The sequence below is a fragment of the Xenopus tropicalis genome, chromosome 8 (assembly GCF_000004195.4).
Source record: "Xenopus tropicalis strain Nigerian chromosome 8, UCB_Xtro_10.0, whole genome shotgun sequence".
Lineage (NCBI taxonomy): Eukaryota > Metazoa > Chordata > Amphibia > Anura > Pipidae > Xenopus > Xenopus tropicalis.
The window spans coordinates 107,846,457-107,864,631 of NC_030684.2; the positions used below are offsets into that span (position 1 = coordinate 107,846,457).

Sequence of the window (18,175 nt, forward strand, 5' to 3'; positions counted from 1 at the left end):
ATGGGAATGGGGGAAGCAGTTTTCATACATCAGTCTATCTAATAATAGCTCATCTATTCAAATAAGATTTTCATCTGCAGCTTCTCTTTTTTGCAGAAGAATGGAGTATTGGTTTATGAGGACGTAACTCTGGGCAAGCATTGGCCAATCTAAGATGTCAATATGGCCCCTTTCAGATGATGTTGGCAAGTATTTGAGATGTCTTTGTGGCGTGCCCAACAGTTACCCAACCAGATATCTTTTAAGCAGGCAGGTTAGAAAATGATGGTGGCTGAGGTACAAAAATATTTATATAGTTATTAAAAATTAAATGTGATAAATTAAAATTGTGTATACCATACCAAACAATATACAACATTGTCCCTATGCACCGGGAAAAATCCCGGTGGGCCCCTGCGGCCCGGACCCGACCCTTGCGGCGCTCCCCTGGCCGACCGTTCCTCCCATGACGCGCAAACTTAAGTGCGCTCAGGGGTGGACGTTGGGTGGGGGCCCCTGCAGGGGAGAGTTAGGGGGTGCAGGGGACACGGCTGGTGGGGGCACCTGCAGGGCCCCTGGGGCGGGAGCCCCGGTGGGCCCTCCACCCCCCAGTCCGACCCCATGTATGTCATATGGTAAGCACACCGCTAATTTTATTGTCTGTTCAATATTGTGCATTCAGGGCCTTAGCTGTGAATTACTTACAATAGATGGCATTTTTTCTACCACTGTAACGACTACTGTGGATGCAGATTGGATGCACCTGATTTGGCCCAGCACATGAACAACCAAAATGGGCAAAAATCTCTAAAGGAGAATGAAAGATTAAAGGGGTTGTTCCCCTTTGAGTTAACTTTTGGTATAATGTAGAGAGTAATATTTGGAGACAATTTGCAATTGGCCTTCATTTTTTATTATTGTTTATCACTTATGTTCAGCAGCTCTCCGGTTTGGAGTTTCAGCAGCTATCCGGTTGCTAGCGTCTAAATGACCTTAGCAACCAGGGAGTGGTTTGAATGAGAGGCTGGTATATGAATAGGAGGGGACCTGAATAGAAAAAGAAAAAAAAAGTAACAATAGCAATAAAACTGTAGCCTCACAGAGCAATAGTTTTTTGGCTGCTGGGGTCAGTGACCCCCATTTAAAAGCTGCAAAGAGTTAGAAGAAGGAGGCATATAGTACAGTGAATAGATTAAAGCAAACAGGGGTTATTAAGATAATAATAGATAAATACAAAGTACAACAATAAATACAGATGGATACAAGATAAATACAGTTGCAATAAGTTAAGAGTCAAAGACACTAGAGGATGGAGGTCCCTGCCCCGTAGAGCTTACAATCTATATGGGAGGGTAACTTACAGACACAAATAGGCAAATATAAGTGCTGTAGGTCACAGTGGGTGACACTACAATATAAGTGCCCAGAGCACACTGAGCATGTGCAGTGTCACTGACACTTCTAACAAAATCCAAGATGGGGACTGACTGTGAAGACCTGATTGATTGCTGCTATAGAGATGCTGAACCTTTAGGCTGGTGCAACAAGTTCGATATATAAAATATGGCATGTCTAGGCATATTCATTTTTAGGGTATAATTGTCCTTCAAGTGTATGCCAAGCTTCAGACCATAGTGTCTGATAAATTGTTAAATAAATAAATTGTAAGCTCCAGTGGGGCAGGGACTGATGAGTATTGCATATATATTGTATTGTATATATATCTGTCTTTCTGCCCTCAGATTCCCCTTAGGTCAGCCAGTATTATGCACTTTGATAGTGGATGGAAAAAATGGGTACCAAAATTGCCTTAATATGATAATAACCACAAATTTAACAAAATGCAAATGAAAACAGTGGCCTCTAGTGGTTGAATGTTGACGGCAAACTTTGTGATGGTTTTCTGTGGCCTTTTAATGCCATTAGAGAAAACAGACTTTACAAATGTAATTATTAAAATTCACATACAGTGAATCTTGCCCCACTCCTGTGAATGCTGCCCAGATCATCTGCCTTTTACTTGCAAGGTACAAACACTCCATATTCTAATGTACTACCATTTTTTATAGAGTATTAGTGGGCAGATCTGCTTTTCAATAAAGACAGTTTACGCACAGCTTCCTGGGCACTCCTTGCTGCTGGCTCGACCATGTCACTGATCAGAGTGACCATACCTCCCAACTGTCCTGATTTCAACAGCTCAGCCTGCAGTCCTGGATTCTTACTGAAAAGTCCCTCATTTCCCTTTGATGCATTAAATGCTAAAAAAGATACAATGTTTCTCAAACTTAATTAAAAAGTAGCTTTTGGCAGAGAGACCAGAAATCTTAACAAGCTACACCTGCACTTAGATATAATGTTTCTCAAACTTAATTAAAAAGTAGCTTTTGGCAGAGAGCCCAAAAAACAGGCAACACCTACACTGAGATACAATTGTAACTATTAAGCTAAATGGGTGTGGTCAAAATGTTTGAGTGGCATTTCTTTTTGTCCCTCTTTCCATTTTTCAAATGTTGGGAGGTACTGTATGTGATTTTTTCTTAAACTACACTTGCATTGTTTGCACTAAAAACACAACAAATAAAAGAATAAATGAGGTGGGGACAAAGACTGATGCTATTCCCCATAGGTGGGCAGATATAGCTATTATTATGTGGCTTAAACATGTGTAGCAGGCAAACCCCTTGTGTACATATCCTAAGGCTCATGGCGCACAAGATGCAATCTCTGTCAGCATTTTTCAGCTGGTAGGGACACACCCAAACCTGATGGTGCAACCTGTCATTTGTAAATATAATTGCAACTGAAAGTGATATTTTTGGGTTTATTTTTTCTCTCCACACTCACTCATGGTTCTGTCTCACAACTGTCACAGAGGTAGTTCTCTTCCATGTCTGTTAAACAGGCTGCTTTTGCCACATTGTTTCAGGAGTCAGAACCAGCAATGCAGAGGATAAAAAGGGACAGACAGATAAGAATGTGTAATTCCCATCAGCCTGCAGCCGGGCACTTTGCATCTTGGACTGTTCCACTATCATCGCATACTCAGTCTGTCCATATAAAGAAACAGAATTGGGGTATTAGAATGGCACAGTGATTCCACAATGGTGTCATTATGAGGTGGCCTATGGAATTCCCTCCTTCTCCCATTGTGCATAGGATTTTTACACTGGAGGAGGCTGAGGGGGTGCAGAGAGCTCAATAGCGATAGAACACCCAAAATTACCATATAAAAATTGGAATTTCAGCTCTACAAGTTACCAGGAGCAGCTTTTTGTGGCCTGAGGCAAGTTTCTGGACTAAATTCATCGCTAGAGCTTCCCTACCCACGTGCACACAATTCTGAATTGGGCTGAATGGGTACATTGGTGCTCAGAAAGAGGGTTGGGTATCCCTATGTAAGTCATTCCCACCTCTCTGTCAGAAGAGCAGCAGCGTAGCAGACAGTGGTGTGACTACCATGGGAGCAGGGGTTGCAATGGCTGGTAATGAGTGAATCTGTCCCATTTCGCTTCGCCATAAAATTCGCAAAACGGCAAATGTTTTCAAATTGTTTTTTCAAATTTTTTTATAAAGTGCTGCAAATTTTCACAGAAGTTTCACGAAACTATTTGCCAATGATGAAATGCGGAAATTTGCTGTGAATCCATGCCTGGCGAAAAAATATTCTCATCACTAGCAAAGGCACCTGAGCCCCCCCATGGCACATGGAAGCTCAATGTTTAAGGTAAGGAGGTTGTAGGTATAGGTATGCATGTGCGTGTGAGAGGTGGGGGCTGCTGCTGAGAGCAGATCATTGTCCAACAATTCAGTAGCTCCTATACAATATGAAGCTTGCAGGTGCACTAGTGTTAAAGGAACAGTTCAGTGTAAACATGAAACTGGGTAAAATGGATAGACTGCGCAGAATAAGAAATATCTCTAATATAGTTAGTTAGGCAAAAATAACCTATAAAGGCTGGAGTGAGTGGAACAGTACTTCCTGCTTTCAGCTCTCTAACCGCTTAGTTAGTCAAGTGACTTTGGGGGGCCACGTGGGACATAACTGGTAAATAAGTTTGGCAGCTTGCATGTCAGATTTAAAAGCAAACTAACTCAACAGTTATGTCCTATATTGCCTCCCCTCAAGTCACTGATTGGTTACTGCAGTGATCCCCAACCAGTGGCTCGGGGGCAACATGCTGCTCCCCAACCCCTTGGATGTTCCTCTCAGTGCCCCCAAACCAGGGAGTTATTTTTGAATTCCTGACTTGGGGGCAAGTTTTGGTTGAATAAAAACAAGATTTACTACAAAATAAAGCCTCCTGTAAGCTGATAGTGTGAATAGAGGCCCCTAATAGCCAATCGTAGCCCTTATTTGGCACCTCCATGAACTTTTATGATGCTTGTGTTGCTCTCCAAGTCTTATTACATTTGACTGTGGCTCACGAGAAAGAAAGGTTGGGGGTCCCTGGGTTACTAACTGCTAACAGCTTAAAGGGCTGTAAAGAAGGGCTGAGGAAGTAGTGTTCTGGCTATTACGTTAGACATCCGTTCACTCCAGCCTTCAACTATATTGAAAACATTCTTTATTTTGCGCAGTCTATCTATTTTACCCAGTTTCATTTTTACACTAAACTGTTCCTTTAACACTAATGCACCTGCAAGCTTTGTATTGTATAGGAGCTACTGAGCCTAGAGATTCACCCGCTGCTTATGTGAAACCCATCCATAGTTGGCAGATAGTGCTGCAAATTATTCATAGCACTGCATTAGCTCACTGTGTGATTATGCCAGGGACACACTTTGTCTAGAATTTACATTCTTAGATAATATTAAACATCGTAAAGTCTCCAACTCAAGGGAGGAGAGCGAGATGCTTGCTAGGGTAGGTTTCAATAGTAGAACGTTTCATTATATGTCAGTATATTGCAGTATGTCTCTTTTAAATTCTTGCTCAGTCTTGCCTTCTTTGTCCAAATCATGCAGAATCTGACCCACAACCCACCTTTTTATGTTCTAGCCCTGTCACTTGTACAACGGTGATGCCCCCAAGCACAGACAATTGGTACTTTTCTTTTGAAAACTTGCAACCAGGATCATAACTTCAATGCCAGGCCCCCTCTGCACATAATTGCAGGTGACCCGTGACAGGTGCAAAATCGCAAGTCCCCCCCCCCCCGCCACACATAATCGTGGGGAAAGTACAGAGGAAGCAAACCCTCGCCAGGTCCCACATCCATTTATGAAAGGGTGAAAGTGCAGACTGCATGAAGCACCTTAATGTGAGCTGGGTGACAAAACACTTCAGGGATGGAGCAATTACAAACTTACTAGTAAGTATTTTGCTGAAAAATGTGTAATACTGGCCCCTGGCACTAGCTGGTAACTAGTCACTCTAATCTCTCCACGGGCCAGGGCCCTTACTTTGGAGTCCCTGTTGACACAATAGGACAGGACTATGGTACATGGGGCTATTTTGAACTTGTTGCACAATAGCCCTGAATGGTAATCACCCAGATCCTGCTGAAGCAGATTTTTGCTTGCAATCACCCTGTTTGCCATGGCAGAAAGACATCTGTCAAGGACACAGACCCTGGCACAGGGCAGAAAGCTCAATAGTCAGACCAGGCGCTATCAGTGATAGTAAATGAGACCTCCTATATATATATAGCAGTTTCCAGCACAGAAGTACTGGGCTGTTTTTATAAATGGGCAAAAGAGGCAATTGCCCAGGACCCACCACAACTGGGGGCTCACCATCAAACGTGTTTACTGCTATAACTTTTGACTGAAGAATCCACTAGAAATGACAGACCCCTCATTTTAATCAGCTACAATATACATCTTATATTACAACAAATGTTTCTAAGGGATTTTTTTTGTAATAAAATGCTGATATTTCTGACTATGGATGATCTGCTAGTATTGCTGTTGGTCCAGAGCAGTGTACCTGGGTCTCATGTCTACTTCACAAACTATAGGCTATTTCTTTATTTCCTGCTTTAGTAGAATACAGTTCTCCTGCTTAAGGGCAGTGCTTTTACAAATATCTTGGGGTAGCTGTGGGAGCCCTCCAGTAAAATGCCTTGGGCCCACCTTAAAGCAGCCTTGCAGGAGTAACCAGTATAACCAGTTCTCTCAGTTACTGAGAAAGGGAAATGTATGATGTAACAGTACAGACACCGGGAGGAATTTGGCTACTGCAGTGCAACTGGGCAAGGTGCCCCATTACAGCTGGAGCTCCGTGTCCCGGCTCCCCACCCAGCCTTCCGCTATGTCTCCAACTACCTCTGCTGAGGTGGAGGTGCTGGGCCAGTCTGCTGCATAGGGTGGAGCCAGCCTGACTCCTCCCCCTCCCCAGTCATTGTCATACGAAGCTCTCCATCTGGGCTTTTCTCACGGGTTATGTAGGGCTCAGGGACTGATAGGGGAGCCTCGTAGCGCTGCTCAGCCATTGCACAAAGGAGCCTGACACACACACATAGCAGAACACTGTGTATAAGTGGGGAACATGGTGCCTCCTGAGTGACGCCTCCTCCTCCTTCTGTGCTGCCTTCACTCTCCTCCGGCTCCTTCCCAGGCACTGACAATGGCTAAGCAATATGATGTGCTGTTCCGGCTGCTCCTCATCGGGGACTCCGGCGTCGGGAAGACCTGTTTGCTCTGCAGGTTCACAGACAACGAATTCCACCCTTCCCACATCTCCACTATAGGTAAGGAACTACATTTGTAGCTGCGACTCGGCTTGGCTGGGTGCGCTTACTCGCTGCGACCCCATAATAAACATTCAGCGCTCCATGTATTAAGCTTTTCATATCCCAAGGCTGGCCATATAAATGCATGGGGGGAAAGAATTGCACTTTATAGCACCCTGCCATGTTAGCTACAGCCTGCAACAGCTGGGTGGCATATTCATTCCTGCCTATCATAAGCGTTACAATGTGCCTGCACTTCTTCTGAATGCCACTGTCTGAAAACAATACCTTGGCATATTAATAATAATAATAATATTATTATTATATATAGCAGGGAAGCCCAGCCTGCAGCCTTTATCTCTAGTGTTGCACTACAGGGCCATCATTTGCCCACCTGATACATACATGCCATTGCACTGCTGCCAGTTGAGCTTTCTTTAGGATATGTATTATTCTCTGATATTTTATATATATATATATAGTGCAAAAATGTATTTTTTTTTAGTTGGTGGTTCCCTGCCATACCATAGTCTCTCTTTAGATTTGCTTGCATGGCTGGACTTTTTATTTTCATTGAAATATGTGCAGTTTTACTTTGTCTGGGCTATTTGCTGTGATTAGCATTTCCAGCAAAACGAAGGAGTGTATTAGCATATCTAATTGCAGTGTTAATGAATTAGCGCAAGTGGCAGCACAATTAGCTTAATAAACAGTGGTAGGAGCGCTGGTGTTTACTCTGGGAGCCCATTGACTGTTACATTTTCTGCCTGTGAATGAGGGACAAAAGGGGGAAAATAACACCAATATGCCAGTCAATTAATCCCTAGGGAGAAGTGGATAACGGAAAATGAGGTCATACTGACTGTGCTTTCCCTTTGCTGGCATTTTCCCTGTTGTCCAATAAAATCGTGTCGCTTCTGCCAGGCAGAAGGCTGCTCGGATAGAGGCAGAGTTAACAAAACAGGTGTAAATCTTCCTCCGGTAACCCATAACAACCAATTCAAATGTGGCTCTTATTACTCTTAGGGGCAGATTTATTAAAATGTAAGATTAGCACTGACTACAGAAAAACTCACCCACTTTCTATTCATTCCTATGGGATTTTTAGTAGCTTATTTATCAAATGGTGAACTCTATAACTTTTACTCATCGATTAAATGGGCTTCTAAATATCCCATAGGAATGAATAGAAAGTGGGTGATTTTTTTTGTGGTGAGTTCTAATTTCACATTTCAATAAATCTGCCTGTAGCTGGCCAGTTAGGGACTTTTACAAATTGCTTGCTATGGGGTAAAATTCAGTGAATTTTTCAAATTGTGAGAATTTGTCACCTTACCCCTTTTGATTGTGTAAATGCGTAGTATATGTTATATTATCTTCATATGATATGGTAGCATGGTGGACTGCAGTTCTGCCTTGCAGTGTTTGCATGCTAGGTTTGATTCCAGCCTGGGCAGTAGGCTTCTTAAGAGTACTCCAGTGTCCTCCCATACTTCAGGTTAATTAGCTCCTGACTGTAGTGTGTGTGTTATTGTAAGCTTTTCTGTTGCTGAGACTGATATGATTTTGTCTTGTCTAATCTCTATAAAGCATTGTGGAATATGTTTGTGCTATATAAAGTATGATAAAAATGATAATTGTTCTGTATATCCCAGGGTTCTGCATGGCTGCCCTTTTATTAGTATAGACTGCAGCACAGATTTAATTTACTTTACTTTACATTTTTTATTTATTTATTTATTTTAAACTGACTTTTCTTTTATTGAGGGAAGAGTCTTTGCACCCATTCTTGTGCTGCCGGAGGCAGCATAATGATAACCATGCATGTTACCAAATGAGACTCTTTGGAGGAGACAGTGGATGTTGGGGTAATAGGGAACAGTGGATCTAGGGTCTCAGTTTAAATCTGGGTACATGCTATGGCAAGGTTGGCAAACAAACAGATCTGTATGCAATTTGGCCACCATCCATATGATGCAATCATTTGGCCCCTGGGCCAAGCTTAAGTGTTAGTTTGGCAAAGCTCCACAGCTGCAAGACAGATGCTTTATCTGCTGATATCATAGACAGAAAGACTGAAACTGTTTTTTAAGCTTTCCTTATTATGCAAAATTGGGCCTTATTGCTCTTTAGGTTTTCAGCTTAGGAACTTGGCTTCTGCCGGGGGTAAGTAGAGGAGTTTATCAGTTTGTACTGGATGACATGGAAATAGCCAGGAATTTGGGAATGATAAGGTTGCAGAGGGGGTTAGCTGTATAATAATAGACTGATTTGGCATCTGTTCTGTCAGTTCTGAGTGGCGGCACTGGCGCCAGCTATTGTTTATGTCCATGCATCAAGCTAATCTCATGGGGCAGGAGAATTGCTTAGTAATGATTATATGAAAGACTTATTACAAATAATTATTCATTACCTAGAGAGAAGCCACTGTACTTGAACTTGGAATGGTGTGATCATAGGGTTTGCCTTTAGACTTGGCCCTGTTCACCTCAGTAATCTCTGTAGGTGGTAAGAATCCTGTGTGTCCTTAAAACACTCGTTGCCTTTAAGTACTCACAATCTGTCATACATGGAAAGCTCTGCTCATTTGGTAAGTTTGCCCCATTAGGCTACTCTAGTGGTTCACAAATTGGGATTGATCAGCCTTTTGGTCAATGTGCCAATGATCACATCAAAAGAGTTGCCTCTTTTGCAGGTCTATTGGGCAAGGACCTAGTATTCATGGTGCACTGATCGCCAAACTGTTAAGAAAAAGTCAATAGCATATTACTTTATGGTGCACTAAATGGAAGTGGCCAACTGCTGTCGAATGAAGAATGGTGTACGTTCTTACATACCTCCCACCTATTAGCAATGAATTATATCTATGCTATGTAATACTACTTTGGAGTAAGATTTACTTCAGTTCCCCCTCCCCCTGTACGAGCATTAAGGTATAACTTTACAGGCCTACTTTACATATTGTGAACTGTGAGCCATAGCAACACCCAAGAATGGGTCCAGGAGGACTGAATAATTAACTTGAATTTTTGCTTGTTCAGTCATCTGCTTCCTTTGTGTTCCTGTAGACGTGGTCATCATGTTCATTTATTCATTGTGGTCATATCTGATGGAATAGGCTCTGTTTAGTAACTAGTTACTTTTACACTGGTGGCCACTTAACAGGGGCAGGCCAATTATGTCATGGTGGGACCATGATGTCACTATCGGTGATTGGCCTGTTGCCGTGTTAATCAAGGAAAGTCCTGTCCGGATATCCTACTTTGAAAACAGACAGGTGGTTTGATCCTGACAGCCTTTCCAAAAACCAGACAGGTGGCAACCCTAGCTGCAACTAAGATCTTTCCATAGAAATTGCAGCTTTATAAAAGTAGAGTTTAGAGAACTGTGAGAAATTTTATAATTTTGACTTAATTTGCTGTTTTGGCAGTTAATAAGCAGAGTATTCACTTTCCCCCTTTCTTTTATCTCTCTGTATTCTCATTGCATTTCTGTCCTCGCACATTTCTGTATCTGCCCCTTCTGTTTTTTCCATTCCTTATGGCTAATTTAATTTCTTCACCATTTCTGGTTTCTATTTTTAGCTTCATTTTGAAGGCTTCATGCATGACTATCTCGGCACTTCCAAATAAAAGCAAATCAGCTCTATGGGGAATCAGCTGCTTTTTCCAATACTCAGTTTATGTTCCCCGCTCTCAGAGGCACTAAAGGAATGTATCTATCCTTATTTGCCAGCCACACATAACTGAACAAATTGTACTAAGAAACTATATTTACACCGAAAAGAGTAATTTTTATGTTAATAAGATTTAAATGTGGGCGGGAACAGGACATATAATATTTTAAAAGACATATGCACCTTTCTTGTTAAATCATTAGGGCATGTATGACTGGTTTCAGGATGTACTTTTCCCTCTAGGTAAAAATACCAGTGACTGTGATGCACTGACACAGGGGTTTACATGTGAGAAATGTATTTTGAATATCAACAAAATAGAAATGTGAGAGAAAAGGAGGTGGATCTTGACACTAGACTAGGAAGCAGCTGAGAGAGCTGAAGTTGAGCTGCTTGCAATACAGAATCTGCATTAGACTGAGTGCATAGAGAAACGTATGTTATTCTCGGGGTTGCATAGAGTCATTTTAGGGACTTTTATAAAAAAAAAAAAAAAAGAAGAAAACATGAAAAAAAAGACAAAATGACACCCCTTACAGGAAAATCAATTCAGACTACAGTTATTCTTTGTGTGGTTCTGTAAGAGCATATGAGTGGTGTATGCCCTCATGCATAGAAACCTCACCAACCAACATTGCACTGGTCATGGTCAGCAGCCAGCTAGCATGTTGTGAGTAGGGTGCCACTGGAAAAATCCTGCTGGGCCCTGCTTACTACACACAGGTTGTCTCCCTCCCTGCTGCCCCCCCTGCCAGCACCGCTGCACTCCCCATCAGCCTGCTGAACTCCCCCATGCCCTGGTGGTCCCCTCTGCTGACTCCCTACTGTGGTACTGACAGTATTTCTCTGCTTTGGCAGGTTAAAGATGACCATGCTTTCCACTGTGGAACACATGGGCATCTTTAATTTTCCCTGCTTCCTTTTAACTTGCCCACCTATCTGTCACACTGTTGGACGCAGGCTGCCTATTGCATAACCTTGCTGGGCCTCTCCGGAGTCCTTACAACCCTTCCATCTACCTGCTGGGCCCCCTCTGCTGACTTCCTACCGTGGGTATGGGTGTGACATACAAAAAGCAAACATACAAAAAGCAAAAAGAGTATAGGTGTGATGTATTATCAATATTTTCTGCAGTGATCTTGCTGGCTTGTCTGGGCTTTAATTTGCTTATTAGTGGCATGTCTGAGATTAATATGCTCACAGACCATTTTTTACCAGCATGTCTGGGGTTAATATACTCATTGGCCATTTCTTACGGGTATGTCTACAGTTAATGCTTATTGGCCATTTCTGCAGTGATCTTACTTGCATGTCTGGGTAGTTATGCCTGCAGGGTGTGGCAAAGAGCCTAAAAATATTAGAACCGCAGTACGTATTGTGTATTTTTCGAGGCCTCTTGCTTAATTTTGTTTGTGTGTGTACATAGCGGGGGTGGGGGCAGCGGTTGCAGTGGTGTTTTTTGTGTTTGGTGGGACCTTGGCGTTACATTCTCTGGTGGTGCCCCAAGTATCCCAGTCCGACACTGAGCAGCTCAGCTTGTATGACAGTCAAACCTCATTTTCTGCTTGATAAATTGCGATGGCTCCTAAGCTTAGCTTCTCAACAGCTGCTCAGAGCCCACTGAGCATGTGAGAGTCGTAGGCACTTTTAGCAAAATCCAAGATGTGGAGCTCCTGTAATAACGGTAAATACATGGATCACTACTGCATTAGAGATGCTGAACCTTTAGGCTGATTCAGTAAGTTCAATATTTCTAGCCATATTTATTTTTATGGTTTAGTTTTCTTTTAAGGCTCACACCTAGTGCTGTTTTATCACTGTTGTATTTAGATTGTAAACCCAATTCTAGAAGCCCTCTGTCTAGTAAAGTACTAAGTTTCTCTCTGGTAACCATGTTCAATATATGTTTGCAAAAAAGATACAAGGAGCATTATAAGGTATTGCTTTGGCATCCATTCTCTTTTAGTTATGCCACTGTAACTGAAGCTCCTTCTCAAATCCTGCAAGCCTGTACTCTTGGGACGTCTCATGTACATGGGATGCAGACACTATAGTATTATAAAGCCTTATTTTCTTCTAGGAAAAATCAATGCAGTGCTAGGAAATACAATAAATCAGTTGAGGTATTAGTGGAACAAGTATGGCTTATGTCATTGGGGCATACAAAGAGTTGCAACAGTATTTGTTAACCCCGTGATATTAGAGTATAATAGGCTGCTTGTACCAGTTTTTGTTTCAGTGTGATTTCTCCTGAGAAGAACAAAGAAAAAAAAGTAATTGTCCAGTATGTGCCATTGCCTTTATGTGATGATTCCAAATATTTGCTTTGCACATTATGCACATGATTATATGCTGAAGGGGTCTCTTCCTGAACCCCATCTCTTGTAGTCTGGCTCTTAAATATGATGTTGATGGGTTGCTGTTTAATAAAAGACGGTTGTGGGAGCACTTACAGACTGAATTAAGTATAATGGAAGTGTTAGCGATCTGGCAAAAATTGCTGCAGTCATACAAAGGATTGATCAGTTCGTTGACATTGTCATTGCCAGTAATTATCCTCTAACTGCTAATAATTTTTTTTTTTTTTTTTTTAAATATGCAATTTGTCACACTTTGAGAAATATTAAATCACTGCTGAAAATTTTTCTAGGATACCTTTTGACCTTGATTAAGAATATGACAATAGCTAATGGATTGTGTAGATTTAATTAATATTTTCTCCAGTCTCCATAAGATATTTCCCCTTGGTGGATCTTGATGAGTATTCTATTTTTATGAGTTAAGTAATCAATATACACCGCTTAGCGGGAAATCTACGACTTTGTAGTGCTAGCCGTGTTTAAAATATCGCATGCATTTGAGCATTGTTGACCTTTTGTAATATTCCTCTGTGTACACTCGAGCTTTTATCTCTACTCATGGAAGAGCTGATCAGGCCATTAACATGCTATCTTGTGACCTTTCTTAAAGATAATAGATTGTATCTACTTTCTACTTACTATTGCTACTTTGAGCTAAAATCAGGTAGAAGGGATTTAGTAAACCTATGTAGCTCATTTGCCCATTGGTGTTTACATATATACGATCTATTATATGGAAACCCACTATGTAGAAAGCTCCAAAAAATGCTGTTCCATTTCCCATAGCAGTCTATTCTAAAAATAAAAAAAAAAAAATCAATAATTTAATTATCTGTAATACTAAAAAATGGGCCTTGTATTTGATCTTGTTGTTTTTTTTTTTTAAGAACAGGGTATTTTAGAGTAATGAAAGATTTCTTACCCAATAAAACCCAGGTCTCAAACATAATAAATACCATACCTTTACAGAAAAACAATGTTTATTCTTTAATTTCAGGAGTTGACTTCAAAATGAAGACAATAGAGGTTGATGGGATCAAAGTAAGAATACAAATCTGGTAAATAAATCTTTATTTTTTTTATTTGTCATGTGTTCTGCAAAACCTGGTAAATATGAATATGTTAAGGGTGGAGCCCTAAATTCGGGTAAATACCCATACGTTACAATTTTTTTTTCTCCTTGGGGTAATATATATATAATATATATATATATATATATATATATATATATATATATATATATATTATAGTAATTGTGAGAGTTGTAGCCCCATGGGATGTAACCCACATTTATTTGTCATTTTGATTGACCCACTGTGTCTACTATCCCTTAGCAACTCCGTCTGTAACTGTAACTCTTGCAAACTTATATGACCATCATAATCCAGGAGGTTTTTGGCCATGTCCAGTACTGTGGAACAATCTGAACAGCACCGCTTTTGTTCTTTTAAAAGCCTTTATTGCACACTTCCTAGGTCATTACAGCCTTTGATTGTTCTACAGCTGGATATACCAATAAGAAGTGACCATTGGAGAACCTGCACTGTTCTAAAATTAATTATTAAAAGTTGCCGTGCTGACTACTTATTACAAAAATGGCCATTTCTAGTACACCCAATCTATCCAAGCCCCCATGCCTCTGTCAAACTATTTGCTCTGCTCAAACTGGGAGCTTTGTGCACTAAAAATAATGAGTCTGCCAATTGGAAACTTGTTTGAGGAACATCTCCACTGTATTTTTGGCATTTGAAAGCTTTGATAGCATTCCAGCAATACTCTGCTGCTTGGCTGGTGCATCTGAAATTAAAAGCACAGAATTTGCTCCTTATCATACATAGCTTGCCTAAGGTTTTAAATGCACTCTACTGGATAAATTCCTGTAGGCATGCTGTATTGGTTGTAAGATCTGCTGTGGTCTATCTGGGCCAATTTCCAGTAGTCTGCCCATGGCAACCAACATGGCCAAATTTGCATTAAAGTGGTTATGATACTATTACAAGAAGCCAGTAGGGTATGGAATATAGCCTTGTGACCAAGGGGCATGGTATGACATCATTAGAGAATGACAGCCAAACAGGACAGCACTTCTCATACAAGTTACAATTTCCTGGGTTTTCTTCTTGCATGTACAGTGAGACAACCTAGGTTTATGCTAGCATGCAGCAGTTGTTCCCCTGTAGCTAGCATAGGTTTGCTAGAGAATGTAAGAGTATAGTGGCCTTTAAAGTACAGTTGAAGCTGGGGTCTCATTCTCTTGGACCTCTCTTGGATTATTTTGAGCAAAGTTTTGCAATTGCAGAGTGAGATGAACCACTGTAAAACTTCATAGGGATCTGTTATCCTTAGGCGTTGGCCTAGAACCTATGGAACTAAAGATTTTTTTTACTATTATGTAAAAGCTGTGGATGTATAGCCAGTATGTATCAAAGCTTAGAGCTATTAGGGCTTTATTTCAAAGCTAAGCCACCATTGTAATTTACACCCCCAGTAGCCCCTATATTTTGGACTTCTCTAGGTTTTGTGCTAAAAGTTTAACTCCTTGTGCACTTTCATATGGATGCTTTTGGTGGTGTTTCATGGTGGTGGTACCTAACTTTCTGGTTCCACTGTTCCATAGCAATTAACTTGTACATTTTAGGTTGATATTAATGTATTTTTACATTTATGCTGTCAGAGGCAAAACCATCCAATTTCTAATCCTTCCTTATGTGCTACTTCTGTGGCATTTCATTTCATGCTCACTGCATATTTGCACAACATGTTTTTATGGGTGAGATCCATCTGCCAGGCTGTTCAACGGCTGATTAATTTGTTATTTTAGTATTCTGTGTTGCTGCTCAACCAATCTGCTGATCATTTAACCCAACTGTTTTTTATACAGTTTCAATCTATCGAGGCCTCATTGTAAATACTCATTGTGTGTAGAAAATGCACTTAGATGGCACAAAGATCTAATTTCCTGTCAAGCTCCTGTCTAGACACCGCGCTGGGATGAAATAAAAAAAAATATATATCAATCTTTCAGGCTCATCCAGTTCTTGTGCAAAGCAGATATCATCTAAAGCCAAACAGCTTAGTATTACACTTTGTGAATCATCACATTGTGATCGAAAAACATCTTGGTTAGACTTGAAATAGCTCATGTAATTATAACCATGTTGCTTGCTTGAACATCAGTGGTGTGATGTTAAATCAATAGCTACACTTGATTACTTTATGTCTAGATCTTGTAGCCATCTAGCATTCTATTTTTTGCAGGGACACAGCTGGTCAAGAACGATACCAGACAATTACCAAACAGTACTATAGAAGAGCACAGGTAAGTGTACACGGTTGTAGCTCTGACTTACTTTCTTTGTTCATCTACCATGCCACACTAGACTAGAACAAAAGTTTGACAATGAAGGAAAAAACACTTCTTAGTTTTCATCATACAAATTAAAAAGCTTGGCTAAAGGTCTTGGCTGGCTTGAGTTGCTTATTAGCATTCTGCCACTGTAGGGCACCTGTTTCTGCATTATGATTTCTCTCTTGTGTCATAAACCTTAAGTTTTCTGATGACAATGGGAGGTAGCAATTGCCTTAATTATGGACACTTGTTGACACTGAATTTCACTGGTCTTATAATACCAGCTGTGTACAACAACAGTTCTTTTAGTCATTTCTTGTTGTCTACTATCAGCTACATAAATACAATGTATACACCTAGATGGGTTTTACTGGATTTTCTTCCCTACATAGTTACTTAGTTAAGTTGGGTTGAAATAAAGGCCAACGCCCATCAAGTTCAACCCCTCCAAATGAACCCCAGTGTACATATATATGCACCGCTGGTGATGCCAATGGACAAGGTCAGGGACCCAAGCTGGATCTTGAGGTGGTGAACAGTAGATTAGTGATGCCAATTATTGTCCACATACAGTTCCAGTAGATAACTCGTATGGGTACTTCCCATTACATTTAAATGGAATTGCTTGTTTTTTCATTGAAGTGCAATACTATTCTCTTTTATTGTAATGCAGTTAATGATACCGTCTCCAGGGCAGTTTTCAAATTAGTTGGGGTAGTAGAAACTGATGTAATAGCTTCTAAAAAAGTAGAGCTCACAATGTAAAAGTCTGAGCAACCCTGGTCTACACTTTCTAGTACATTGCTGTCAGTTCATCTTAGTTTTTGCACCCTTAAAATTCACTGTTTATGGGAGCCATTTTTATTAATCAAACCATTTTAATGTAGCTCTTTGTAAGCTATTGCATAGCAAAAGACCATTGTATTACCTTTCAACATCCCTAATTTAACCGTGCCATTAAGCCATAATTGTTGGGAATTGTGGGACTTGGAGGCTGCAAGCTGAAGGCAGGTTGAAGACAGTCGACTTACTGTTGCATTTTTATTTGAGTTTTAAAGAAGTCAGCCAGACCAGCAAGAGAAAAAAGGGCTAGAAGAAGGGGCCAGGCTTAGGTAACTGTTGCAAACCATTTTATTACATTATAAATCATGAAAAGGCTGTAGATTTTGTAATTGCTGTGTATTGCTTAAAATTATGTTTAATTTTCAAAAAGCTTAAGTTGTGTTTGGGTGGAGTTTCACTTTAATAATCAGGTGTTCTCTGCTTTGAAGGGTATATTCCTAGTCTATGACATAACAAGTGAACGCTCATACCAGCATATAATGAAATGGGCAAGTGATGTAGATGAGGTAAGTGTTTTTTGTTTTTTTTTAAATACAATGTTGTAAGTGTGTGTGTTGTATGTATGTATGTATGTATGTATGTATGTATGTATGTATGCATGCATGGCAGAGTAGGAAGGAGACAAATACAAATATACTCAGGACCTTAAAGATACACAGTCATAGTGAACATAACATGGGAACTTGAATAATTTTACCTGTGTTCATTTCCTTTGATTTGTTGGCAGACAATCTTTGTGGCTTGTTTTATAAGGTTTATATGATTCATAAGGTATATATGTCAGGGTAGGCAGGGTATGAGGTGACTGATCCTTTATACAATGGGTGTTTTTGCTTGCTCATTTTTTTCTCTCTTGCTAAAGGCTTTTTTTTTTTTTACTGAGGTCATATATGTAAGCAGATTATTAATAAATATGGCTACCAGAGTGGCTGCTCAGTCTCCAGGCTATTGGTTTTTTTTTAAGTATGTATTTGCATCATGTGGACATGCTTGTTGTGAGTAGTGTATACATATAGGACACAATGTAGCCCAAAAGAATAAGAACTGCCACACAGTATGATTGTGCTATAACTTCTATACAGACCTGTCCTTAATTCTATGACTTGTTCTTGTTCTGTACTTATTCAATTACTATTTGATTGCCCTGATGTGTATTTAGTTGAGCATAATGATTGGCTAATAGTCACAAGCACGTTAGCCTGAGAACCTACTTGCTAATCTGTTTTGTGTTTTTCAATTATTGTGAGGTATGTGCTGTTATTTCATTGCTACAGTGAGATACATGACTCTT

General features: G+C 40.3%; 1 protein-coding gene across 2 annotated transcripts in view; it reads left to right on the forward strand.

The window, feature by feature from the left end:
- The first annotated feature begins 6,178 nt into the window (after nucleotides 1-6,178).
- The window catches only part of rab15 (RAB15, member RAS oncogene family), a 31,405-nt gene continuing 19,408 nt past the window's right edge, over nucleotides 6,179-18,175 (forward strand). The window contains exons 1-4 of one of the 2 annotated variants that reach the window (XM_031890448.1): nucleotides 6,179-6,674; nucleotides 13,690-13,750; nucleotides 15,951-16,011; nucleotides 17,313-17,390. In XM_031890448.1, the coding sequence (XP_031746308.1) occupies nucleotides 6,551-6,674; nucleotides 13,690-13,750; nucleotides 15,951-16,011; nucleotides 17,313-17,390 (324 nt within the window). In that variant the 5' untranslated portion in view covers nucleotides 6,179-6,550. 2 annotated transcript variants of the gene reach the window in all.